Source organism: Mesoplodon mirus (assembly GCF_964341445.2).
Source record: "Mesoplodon mirus genome assembly, chromosome: 15".
NCBI lineage: Eukaryota > Metazoa > Chordata > Mammalia > Artiodactyla > Ziphiidae > Mesoplodon > Mesoplodon mirus.
The window spans coordinates 28,607,908-28,620,927 of NC_138991.1; the positions used below are offsets into that span (position 1 = coordinate 28,607,908).

The 13,020-nt window shown below is 49.5% G+C and overlaps 1 protein-coding gene across 1 annotated transcript; it reads right to left on the reverse strand.

The window, feature by feature from the left end:
• Positions 1-5,523: 5,523 nt before the first annotated feature.
• On the reverse strand, positions 5,524-7,752 carry PDYN (prodynorphin; the record flags this gene model as incomplete). Its single annotated transcript, XM_082644964.1, has 2 exons — positions 5,524-6,226; positions 7,624-7,752. 2 exons carry the CDS (start codon positions 7,750-7,752, stop codon positions 5,591-5,593), a joined length of 765 nt encoding a protein of 254 aa, XP_082501090.1. The 3' UTR covers positions 5,524-5,590.
• Between the last annotated feature and the right edge of the window lie 5,268 nt (positions 7,753-13,020).

Sequence of the window (13,020 nt, forward strand, 5' to 3'; positions counted from 1 at the left end):
CCCCTACCCTTTTATTTTCCTGCACAGCCACCATACCCACCAGAAACATTGACGCATTCCTTCATTTATAGGCGATTGGTCTTCCCCAGGAGAATGTGAGCCCCATGAAATAGGGACGCTGCCTATTCACCACTGAATCCCCTGCCTTTACCCCAGGGCAGGGTATACAGCAGGTGTTCAATAAACACTCATCAGGTTATGGGATGCATTCGAGTGGGGAGGGTATTGTAGCACTAATTACACAACAACTTTGGGCCATGGTCCCTGCATCTTCTCATGTGACCCCCCCCACTACCTGCCGGGGTAGGACTCATCACCCCCATTTTCAGACAAGGAAGCTAAGGGTCCTTTGCTTTGCTCATCAGTAATTGACTCAGTGCCTGAAGCGGGGCAGGTATTACGTGTCAGTTCTCGAGAGGACAAAAGCCCTGATGGTACCATCCACATGGTTTTACAGATGAGAAATCTGTGTCCTGGAGAGTTCAAAACCCATCTCCCACAGCCAGTTAGCACAGCCGGGACCACACTCAGGCCCCAGGTCCCCAGACTCTCAGCCCAGTGCTCCATCTCCAAATTCACACGCCGCGTGGATCTTACCAGTGACAGGAGAGCGCTCCTGAGTCTCCCAGCCCCATGGCAGGTCCCTCAGGAGCCACCCTGGGGTAGTGGGGAGTTAAGAGTGAGACAGGAGGGTATTTTCAGGTGGCAAAACTCAAAGGTGATTAAGGAGGAGGGGAGCCCTGGGGACAAAGAATAATGGGGCTTGGCTTAAGTTAGAGACAAGACAAATAGGGTGGGAGTGCAACTCATGTGCAAATTTACATATTATAAGAGTAATTACAAATCTTTGTTATCAATCTCCACTGCTATAATGGGAGAAGACAGGGACCCAGCACATGAATCAGAAATGCCGAAATGACATCTATTAGGGCACCATTGTTCCTGACACTGTCGTGGGGATTTTGTTGTCTTCAGCTTTTGGGCCTTTAATTAATAGACAAGCCTCATCGCCGGGCTCGTTGTGTGAAGAGCTTGGAGTTGGGGTGGGGGAGGGGTGATCCAAATGCGAGGGACCATGAGGATTGTCACGATCATTATGACAAGACTCTCCTCACTGGAGATGGTGTACGGCGTTGTCGTGGAGACTGGGTGCTTATTAGTAACACGCTCATTTAAGGTTACCAGGATGTTGGCATCACTTAACCAACGCCTGTTCTGTGATCCCTGCCCAGTGGCCTTGGTGACATGGACAAAGAACAAGAACTCCACAGGGCCCGTGATGTCTTTATTCCAATTCTTCCTCTGGCTTGCTCTCCGTCGTCACAAACAGCTCATAAAAAAAGATCACCCCTCTGGGATGCTAGAAATATTCTATATTGCGATCTGAATGGTGGTCACATGAGTGTGTACATATGTAAGAATCCACTGAGCTGCACACTTAAGATTAAGTACACTTTACAGCAGGTAGGCTATAACTTGATTTTTTTAAAACAAATTTTTAATGTCCTTTTCTTACCACCAGGAGAATTTTGTCCTTTCTGACCAAGGTGTGCGCCTTGCTCAGGTGACATCTGGAATAACATAATCAGAGGCACCGCCCCTCAAGAGGGGGCAGCAACAAGTGTCACACACCCCTGTGTGTCAGATGTGTCACAGACTTTACATTACTAACTCCTCACCTCTGTTCAGAGAAGTCAATATTTTTCTCCCCATTTGACAGATTGGAAACTGAGGCTCAGTGAAGCACAGTGGCCTGCCCAGAGCCACCCAGGTAAGTGGGATCTGAGTCCAGGTCTCTGTGACCCCTCCCTGGCCACACCTTATGTGGACAACCCTCCTTGATCAAGAGAAATTCGTCGAAAAAAGGGAGTCCAGAACAATAGCATTCTAGAATACATAGCATATGAAATTTTTAAAACCAAAAAGAGGAGTGTTTCTTGTTAAAAAAAAAAAAGATCACAAAGTAGTAGTCTCTGAGAGTAATGTGTCTCATCCTGAACACATTATTGTTTGTTCTGCTCAGTACTTTAAAAAAAATTAATTGCCTACATTGAAAAAAAAACTGCAACCTAAATTTCTACAGTCTTAAAAATCAAATCTGGCTACTCTAGGCCCACATTCCCCTGGTACACACCCTCCAGTTTGCCCTAGCCCCCACCCACCCACCCTCACTCAACAGGGTATTGACCATCCTGTTTGGTGGGCTGGCATTCATTTGCTCTCCTACTGGGAACCATGCTCCAATTTTCCTCTCAAGAAGCACCCCCTTTCCCACTCCTCATCCAGCTCCTTTGAGTTGGGTTGAATCCAACTCTGGCTCGGGTGGTGATCATGTGGTTCATTTCTGGCCAATCAGAGCATCATAGTAATCTGTGCGTAATGACGGGCATTAGCTCAGAATTGGATATTTGACCCATTTTGAGCCCATGAGGTACAGTGAAACTCTAGTTGGGATTTGCTGTGAGAATAGCATGCTAGACTTGAACCTGCCTGGTATAGCCTGGATCTGCTCTCAGCCGTCTTAAAAGCATGTCCAACACAGAGGAGAACAGAGGTGCTGGTGTCCTTACTGAGCCCCTGGATCAAGCTCTACCTGAAGCTAAAGATCCTGTCTCTTTCTTTTGTGTGAGCCAACAAATTCCCCTTTTTTGTTTTTTGGTTTTCCTTTGCTTCTTTAACCTATTTGAGATGGTTAGGAGCCATTTGTTTGCAAGTAAAAGAAAAGTCTTCCTTAGAGAATCTCCTGGGCTAGCAGACAGCAGGATCAGGACCCAATGGGTAAAAGTGACAGGAACCTAAATTTTAACCCAAGATAAAGATGGAACTTTCCAGTATGGAATCATTAAGGAGTAGCAATATGTTGTAAAGTCCAAGTCAATGAAAGTGTTTGAGCAGACTGAAATTTCTTATCAGTGTGTCAATTTTGGCACAGGGTAGGTGGTTGGAGGAGATAATCCCAACCTTAGGTTCCTTCCAACTTGATGATCCTATGACTATCAAGAATGGAATATTCCTTGAGAAGGATTTCCTGAATACCTTAGGGAGATTCCTCCCCTACCCATGTTACCCATTATTACCAAATCCCAATTGTTTCCTTTACAACAATTACCAATATTTTAAATTTAAGTTTATTTTTAATCTTATATTTATATTTTACTTGTTTTTTTCTGTCTTCCCCACTAGGCTATAAATTCCATAAGTGCTGAGACCTTATCCATCTTATTTTCCTGTACCTCCAGAACCTGGCAAAAGGCTTTCAATTACTTTGTTGAAGGAATGAGGGAATGAATGAGATCTCCCTGACTCTGTATTTTCTATGAAGTCACTAAGAAAGCCAGTGTCCAAGTGGAAGCCATGAGGTCTGTAGCCACTGTATCTTCTAGCTCTACTTAAAGACATCTATGCCATTTAAAGAAAGATGTCATTTTAGTAAAGGACACTGTGCCACCCATTCTCTAGAGTATTCTTCATCCCTAGCACACACACCCCACCCCCTTGTCTGGAAACATCTGTCCCTCCTGCCTGGTCAGCCAGCATAGGAGACAGCACTCCTCTTTCCTTTCCCCACTGTGTTGCTGGATGCTTGAGCTTTGTCACTGTTACTTAAGACAATGTGAGAAAGAAAACTCTCATTTACTGAGTGCTCACTATGTCCTAGGAGCTTTGCATATTTGATCACACCTAACCCTCACAGTCACCTTAAAAAATTGGTATTGTTCATCTTTATTCTACAGAGGAGGAAACAAAGGCTCAGAGAGGTCAAATGACTTACCCAAGGTCAAACAGACTTTCAACTTTTCAACAAACTTTAGGGCTATGGCACCCTAAGTCTGTGCTCTTTCTGTTATCCTACATTTAGTTTTCTGACTTGAATGTGTGTGTGTATGTGTATATATATATATTTTCATTCCCCAGCACTCTTTTCTGCAAAAGGTCTTATCACTCTTGGGGACTAAGGTGCACGTGCGCGCGTGCGCACACACACACACACATCAGCGTCTTTCTTTTATTTATTGTACTGGAGGAGTCGGAAATAACACAGGCTTGCGAAGAACTAAGGAAATTCCAAGTAAATTGCAAAAACGAGGTGTTGAAAAGCACACAAAGTAACTCGAAAACAATCTATACATTTCAGAACATCATGAGAGGTGAGGGTTGTGCATGAAGAGGTGTGCTCAGTAGCATCTTATACAAAATAACCAAACTCAAGTTCATTTCCTCCCCATCCAGACCAGCTTCCTGGATCCACAAACCAAACCACAGTGCCTGGGGACAAGAGAGAGAAAAAGAGAGAAAGGGAGGGAGGGAGGGAGGGAGAGATTGAGAGATTTGAGAGACAGACAGAGACAGAGAAAGGCAGAGAGACAGAGAAGAGGACTTAGATTAAGGTCCCTGCCTCTGTTCCGGGTTATTTGAATCAAGGGGACTCATTTGTCCTCAAGCATTTAATCATTTCATTCCACTTTCTAGTTTTATTTGGAGGCATTAAGAGGAAAGAATCACCATGGGAGTTAAGAGGCCCTCTTCCTCTCTCTAGCTGTTGCTTCTGGATTCCCTAACCCAAGGCCCAATGCATATGTTTGTCCAGATGGCTTGGACTCTTGGAGGCAGATTCAGCGACTCAAGAACATGGTTGTGCTTAACCTCATCAACTTGACTCAGCGTCGGTTCATCCAGGGTTTGGAGTGTGATTCCGATCAGTTTAATTTGTTTAATGAGGGATGAGGGAACGGGTCCACATTTTGAGTCTGTTGCACAGAACAGATTGGTTTGCCTCGCTCCCCCCCTTGATCATTTCAGCATTCAGAAGGCGAGCTGATCTCACTAACCCTTTTGGAAAGGGATTTTCACTCTCTTCCTCTCCTGTGAGAAGTTGGACGCTGTGCAGGGTACCAACATGGACTGGAGTCCAGGAACTGGGTTCTCAAAAGGTGTGTTTCTAAACCATGTGAACTCAGAGTACAATGACTGAATATTTAACCCACTGGGAGCCCGAACTCTAGTGTAGGAATACCTGCTCCAATAAAAGACAATGTTTAAGCTTTTTACCTAAAGCATGGTCTCCATTGTAGGGAGATCTTTTGAGGTCTGAGAATAAAATGTTAGGATTTTTATTTATCTATCTTGTTTTAAATTTCTACCTTTTGTATGTTTTATGATGCATGCATATACTATATAAATGAATATATCTGCATGAGAAGGGGAATGCTCGTTTTTCTTCTGAGAGGGGCATTGATCAGAATGCCTGGTCATAGATCCAGAGGGATCAAGAGGTCAGTCTGGATTCCTGGAGTTGGGGAGTCACATGAATGGGATTGATACCAAAAGCTGCTGCTGGTGGTAGTTTTAGAGTTGTAGGGTCGGAGCCAAGCGCTAAGCCTATTGGAGAGGGGAATCTCCATCCTCCGCCTCACTGACCCAGACAAACACTGCACCCAGGCAGAAGAGAGGCAGGCTAGGTTTGGATGTCTTATAGACAATGCTGAACTGAGCGTAGGGATGGGGGCTATAGGGGCAGATGAATGCGTTCACTCCAATCTGGAAGGGCATTACGGGAAGCTCCAGACTCAACTCCACGATGGAGAGGTGTTTACACATCAAAAAGCTCTTCGTAATAGGCATTGGGGTCTTCCTGAGACCGAGTAACCACCTTGAACTGGCGCCGGAGAAAACCGCCATAGCGCTTCTGGTTGTCCCACTTGAGCTTGGGACGGATGCGTCGTAAGAATCCCCCATAGCGCTTGTACAGGTCCTCATGGCCCACCTTATCCCCATCCCCATCTCCAGCCGCCTCCGAGCTCCTTTTGGGGTATTTGCGCAAAAAGCCCCCGTAACGTTTGACCTGCTCCTTGGAGTCCTCCTCATCGGAATCCAGTGTTCCAGCCTCCATGGCACCATCGTTCGGCTGGGCCCCCCCAATCAGCTCAGACTCTGCTTCCTCCCCCAGCCTGCCAGAGAGACCCCTGAGTTTCTCTGCCAGGCTGCTGCTCAGATCATTCTCCTCTGCTGGGGTTCTGAGAAGGAAGCTGTTTTTCTCCAGCTCCTTCAAGGAGGGCTCCGTGTGCTTCGCCAGCTCACTATAGGGCTCTTCCAAAGCTGCCTTGCTCTCCAAGTCTCCCTTGCCATTAAGCCCGAGGGTGAAGGGAGTGAGGAAAGACAGAAGGCCCTGGCACCTCTCCCACTCCTCAGCGGGCTGCAGGGCGGCCTGGCATTCCAGGGAGCAAATCTGCAAAGACCCCAAAAGACCACAGCGGTAATACCACCACCATCAAACTGTCAAACTACAAGCCCCTGACCCAGAGAGTCCCCTGTCCAGTGTCTGAGAAAATTAAAAAACCATTACTAAGCCTGGGCTGCCCACTTTAATGCTCCCAGTGGTACATAGAGGTAGGTGACTTTGTGCTCATGTGGAGGATGAAGAAACAGACGTGGAGAGGTGAAACAGCTTCCCCAAGGGCACATGGCTACAGGTGACATTGGCAAAACTGGAAATAAGATCTTCCCATAGCACTCTGCTGTGCTCACCCATAATCATCCACTTCTGACTCCAGAGGGAATAGTTGGTTCTCCCAACCTTTCCTAGGTGTGAAGGATGCTGCAAACACTTTATGGAGACGGACAGAAGCAATGCAGAATGGTGGAAAGAACGCATATGAGGGGATGTTTAAGGGTTCATCAAACCTAGAGGGATGATAGTATCTACTTCATAGCAGTGGGAGGAGTTAAACATGATGATGGTGATGATGATGATGATGATGATGATGATGATGAAACAATGACCACAATGACAATACTAGACAGTACTGGAACTTGGACCCAGGTTCTAATGCCATGAGTCATCATGTTTAACCACTGGGCTCTTTTGAGATCATATATGGGCAGCACCTGGTGCACTGTATGCATCCTAGTAAAGAGTGGCTAGAATTGTATATTTAATACTTTGCATCCTCAGTTCATGGAATCACCCCCATTTTGCAGATGAGGAAATTAAGGCTCAGAGAGGGGGTTCCAGGGTCATGGAACTAGAAATTGGCAGAACCAAAGCTCACATTCTGTCCACCGCACCCTGGTACCTCTACTCTAGCTTGTCTGCTGTCATGGGAGAGGCACAGGGAGGAGTTTGACTCAAAGTAAAGCCAGCAAGGCCAGCCAAGAGATGCTAAAGCCCTAGGAGAGGAGTCAGGCTCGGATCCTGACAACCAGATCCTGGCATCTAGGGGGTGGTGATAAGAGCTCCTTCCCTACGAGTGACTAGATTTGGAGATGCCTATCAGCCTGGTGGTGAGAAGCTCTGAAAAGTTCATCTAGGGCTGCTGACTCCCAAAGTCAGCACCACCTCATAAATGACACTCCTTGTTACCAGGCAACAGGCTCCCTGGAAACCTGAGCTTCGGTCCCAAACCTGAGTGAACCCATGGTGGTAAGATCTGGGGTGGGGACAGGAGGCTGGAAAACAAAGTCCCTGGCACCCAGGCTGACCACGGCAGGACATGCCTTGCACAGGTGGGATGAGTCTATAGGACAGGCTCACAGCTGCCCAGGCCTGCTACCTTCCCTCTCTGGGCTCCACACACAGATGGTCCCTTCCATCTGTGGAAACTCACAGGAGTCCCTGAAACTCACCAGGGGGTTGATGGGTTTGGGCCCATCCTGCATCTTCACAACACACAAGGAGCACCGGGACAGGCAGTCTGCTGTGGTGGAGGGGAGCGCAAGGAGGCAAGCAGCCAGCACCAGCCCCTGCCACGCCATTCTGTCTTGGCTCTTCCTGCTGGAGAGGGAGAAAGAGGAAATTAAATCTGTGATTGCCTACTCTGTGGGGTGTGTCCTGAGCCTGCAAAGCCAGCTCCTGCTGGCAGCGCTGCACTGCAAGGCAACCGTTCTTGTTCCAGTGGGACAGTCAAGACAACAGAGGTCCAGGGAGGAGCAGTGGGTACCCAAGGCCGATGGTCAAGGAAGGGAACTAACATGTGCTGAGTGCCTGCAATGTGCTAGGAGCTTTCTTACGTGTTCACATGCAATCTGCACAACAGCTCTTAATGTGGGTTGTGCTATTAGACAGATGGGAAAGTTGAGGCTCAGAGAGGGGAAGTGATTGCTCCCACAGCTAGGAAGTGGACAAAGATCTGTCAGGCATCAAAACCCACTCTGACCATGCACCCAGCCAGTAGACACGTGGCTATCTGCTCTTCTGTGTTCTCTGAGGCTTCCATCCCCTTCCCTTTTCCCCTGCTCCCCAAGCTGTCCCCAGCTCAGTCCTTTCTGCTGTGGACCTTTCCCACCCCAGCACTTCTCCTTACCCCGGCCATAGCTCCACCTTCACCTGTCTCCATGCTGGCCCCCTGCCTCCAGCTCCTTCTCTGGTCCCTCCTGCCCACCTTGAAATGCCTTTCTCAGCATATCAATGCTGGGATCAGACCCATTGGGCTGGGTCAGGTCTGGCCCTTCTCCTAAATGTCAGGGACACCCTCAATTCCATCCCTACACCCAAGTCTTCAGCTCTGGGTTCCGACCACATCCAGCTACCTGTAATTCCCCTAATGAACGGATCAGCACCTGTCCCACCTCTGGCCCTTTGCATGCTAGTCCCTCTTCCTGGAAAACCCTGCTCTCCTCTTCTGTTACCTGTTGTTTAGGTCCTAGAGTAGATATCACCTCCTCCAGGCAGCCTGCCCTGATCTCCTAGGCTGGAAGTGATGTTCCCCCTTGGTATTACCCCAGAAACTAGTGCCTCCTCCATTAAAATAGTCCACTACTTGGTAATTACCTATGTGAGTCTTCAGACTTTGGTTCCATGAAGGCAGGAGCTGTGTCTTGTTTTCATCTCTGAAATACTTTCTCTGTGTTCCTCAAACAGGCCAGGCTTGCCCCTACCTCAGGACCTTTGCACTGCCTGTTTCTCCACCTGTGGTACTGTGGCTTCAGATTTCCACATGGCTCACTCCTTCTTGTAACTGAATGAATTCAGTGTCACATCACCAGGGAGGCATTTGCTGACCCCTGCGTTTAGCACAGCTTATTGGGTCTCTCTCACATCCCGTGCTTTGTTTGCATCAGAACACTCACCATCTCAGACTGTCCTACCGTTTGATGCTTGTCGTCGTTGTTGTTTATTATCGTCTCCCCACTACAGTATTAGCTCCCTGTGGGCACAGACCCTAACTGGCATAGTCCCACTGTAACCAGCACCCACAAACCTGACCAGCATATAGTAGGCCCTCAATAAATCCTAGGCAGATGAATTAATGCTTCACAAAGAGTCTATTAAAAGCCGTCCCTTTCATAGTTAGCTCCTTATAAACCAAATATCAAGATGCAAAGCTGTCAAATGGGAGCACAGCGAAGAACTCCCAACTGGAAATGGGCAGTTTCCCCAAGACACCACCCCGGGCATGGCTGCCATGCTCTTCCCACCCTGGTGCCTGTAGTCTGCAGCCTCCACCGCTGCTCTCAGGTATGGCTGTCCTCCCTCCCCTCTCCCAATTCCCCTTCCTGCACACTGCCCTGTTTCCTCAGGTGATGAGGGGGGTTAGAAGACTCCACCCATGGCCCCAGGGCCCCATGCCATAGCCCAGAGCTAGTCTCAGAGCACACAGTAGGTTCCCCTCCAAAGCATGCCTGACGAGGAGCCCAGCCACCATTGATGGAGCCCCTACTGTGCTTCAGGCCTTGACTGAGCCCCGTGTCTGTCATCTCATTCATTCCTCCCCGTTGAGGACAGCACTTTCGGTTCAGTGAATTCCCCATGCCCCCCCATGAGTGGTGAAGCTGGGGTGCAGGCACATTCTGTTTGACCCCCCCACACATGTGCTCATAAATGACTACAATTTCTAGAACCACTTTGATTCACTAGCAGCTGAACCCTCCGTGAGGCCCAGAAGGCCCCATGCACAGAGCTGTTACTTGTATGTTATTCTCAACCCCCCTGCCATCTGTGAGAGGTGGGCATCATTATCCCCACTTGGTAGACGAGAAAGCTGGTGCTCAGAGAGGACTGGTGAATCTCCTGAGGTCACACAGCAATTAAAGGCTCTTCTGCCTCTCTTGAGGCTGGGCTAGGTCTGCTCCCCTAAGCAGAGAAGCTCAGAGAAGAAACCTCGGGGAGCTGGACCTGTGTCCATCCCACGCCTCTCTCCTTCCTCAAGTTTCCCTCACGCTCTATCAACGGCTGAGCGGATTTGGGTTCCAGGCCAGTGAGCTGTGCCATTTATGTGCAGATACAAAGCCGGCAGCTCATGTTTTCTCTCCTATCAGCGATGGCTGGGCTGGCCTGGTACACGGTTAGCAAGGTCTTGCTCATCCACGGGGGAAGGGCAGCATCGCCACCCTCTAACTCCTGGCCGAAAGCTTCCCACCCAGCTTGGCTGCTACGGTAGGAAGCTCGATTTGAGATCTCGTTGTCCCAGGCAAATACAGTGTCAGCATCCTTTCTTTTCATCCATTTCCTTTATATTTAATAATGATAGTTCTAGCTGATCTGATGGTTGGTGAGCACTCAGGCTGTTCTGAGTGATTCTCATGAATGAACTCATTTATACTCACGGCAACTGTGTGGAGTGGGTACCGTTGTCATGTCCACTTCACAGATGAGGAAACTGAGATAAGACACCTGCAAAGACTCTAGAGCTAGTAAGCAGCAAAGCTGGGATTTGCCCCCAGGCAGTCTGGCTCCAGAGCCCCAGAGCCCCATAGCCCACCTTCCTAACCATCCGGTATAGCCCCAGTCCCTTCAATGCACCCCCTCCCCAGCCTCCAGCTCCTCCCTCCTGGCTCCAGAGCCGCCTCAAATTTTGCCCCTGAGACTCCCTCCACACGGCAGCCAGAGGACAGTTCTGAATGACAGTGTGACTGCACCCTGCCCTGCGTCTGAGTTCTCCATCCCCCCAGCCAGGCCCTCCAGGGCTTTCCTGCCGAGGAGGCTGCCATCCACCTGGCTCACTGTGTGCACGGCCCTGTGCTGAGATCTGTTCATATTTCAATGTAAGGGGTCCTCGTAACAACCTCCAAAGGCTGGGACTGATATTCTCCCCATCCTGCAGTGAGGAAATGGAGGCACAGAGAGGTTACATCATCTGAACAAGGAATCCCAGCAAGGGCACAGCACCCAGACTGGATGTGAGCTCCGTCTGACCTGGACCTGACCAGACCACCTGCAGTTCTACAACGAATGCCCCCTGTGCCCCATTGCCCCAAACTTTGGCACATGGAGCGCCTTTCTCATGCTGCCCATCCACTCCGCTCTCCCTCTGACCTGGCTATAACTCTCCTTGTTCTTCAAAACTCAGTCTCAGTGGCCTCCTTCAGGAATCCTGTCTGGATTAGGGTCCTCTTTTGAGCGATCACAGCTCTCTATCAAATAATTGTCTCTTTCTGAGTCTCCTGCCAGCTCGGACTTTGTAAGTGCAGAGTCCCTGGGGTGAAAGAGTATGTGTGTTTGAAGATGGCAAGGAGGCCAGGGGGATGAGGGAGCACAAGGGAGGAGACGTGGGCAGAGGCCGGATGGTGTCAGCCCTTGCAGGCCAAGATGGAACTTGCATTTCATTCTAATGTGATGGGAAAACTAAGGCAGTTTGAGTGATTGATGAATGAATGGCTGAATGAACGGTGTCCCTAGTGCCGAACGCAAGGTTAGAACAGGAACAAGAGCTCCACACGTGTGTGTTGAGTGAATAACCAGGCAACCCTAGAGCTCTCAGGAGGCCCGTTTGAATTTTTCTGGCTCATACTTTTGTGCCCCCAGAGAAATCTCACAGGTCTGCAGGGCATCTAAAACCAACACCTGCTAAAGAAACTGGCAAATGTTAATGAACCATGGAGTGGGTGAGGGGAGGAAAGAGAAGAGGCAGATAGGAAAGGGGAGACAGGAGGCAGGGGGAAACCAGACCAAGAGAGTGAAATAAGGGGGTGCGGGGGGAGAGGGACAGGGAGGAAGTGAAAACCAGTCAAAGACAGACAGAGCAGCGAGAGGCAGAGTGAGAGAGGGAGGAAGAGAGACGAAAGTGGAGACCCAGAGGCAGAGGAGAGAGAGCGAGCGCGGGAGGGCCATGAAGAGGGGGAGACACAGAAAGAGGGAAGGCACTGGGGCGGGGGCGGGCAGAGAGAAGGAAACAGACAGGGGCATGAAGGCTCCATTCCAACCTTACTTGGGCTACAGGAGATGGGAAAAGAAAGAGGCAAAAAGGAGTGATAATATAGGGCCTGCAACCGAGAGGAAGCAAAAGAAGTTGAACGAATTAACTGTGTGGACGGCCTACTGCAGGCTGGGGCTGAGAGCTCTGTATCCATGGTCACATCAATCCATTAACAGAGCCTCATCCGTGCCAGGCTGTGCGCTACCGCTTTACACGTATTATTCTAACCCTCACAACAACAGACACCCAGAGGTGAATGTTTTCATACCCATTGTACAGGGACAAGACTGAGGCTGGGAGAGGAGAGGTTGCTTGCTCAAGTCCACTTAGCTTGTAAGTGGGAGAGTTAGGCCTCCAAATGGATCTACCCGGTCTCTAACAGAGACACATCAGCCCTTCGGTTTTCCTAAGCCATCCTGTTTCCTTCCTTGCGTAGGATAAACAAATTATTGAGCAATGTCAGATGAGTCCCGGGGGGGAGAGTTTTCGCATTTGCTGTGGGGATTAGGTTGGAAGTTGTACATGAGAGATAGCCCTGCTCGCTCATGGTCCCTGACTTGGCAGGAGCCAGGAGAAAAGGAACTTTGCTGTTGATCTCTGCGTAGGACACGGACGGGAGCCTGCTGGGTGAGCTCCGGGGGCAGTGAGTCAGTGCACAGACCCCAGGGAGGGGCCAGGGTAGGGGGCTTGCGTGGCCTATGGTGAAGGAGCCTCCTAAGGCCCCCCCCCAGAGAAAAACCTCTCCACTTGCAGGTTTAGGAAGCGTTTCTTCAGCCACTACCTAGAGGCACATCGTGACAGCCCAGTGAGAGAGGCTGGTGCGGGAGGAGGGTGCTTCTCCCCTCAGGGGAAAGGGCATTTTGGACTCCCCAGCCGCCATAATCACATG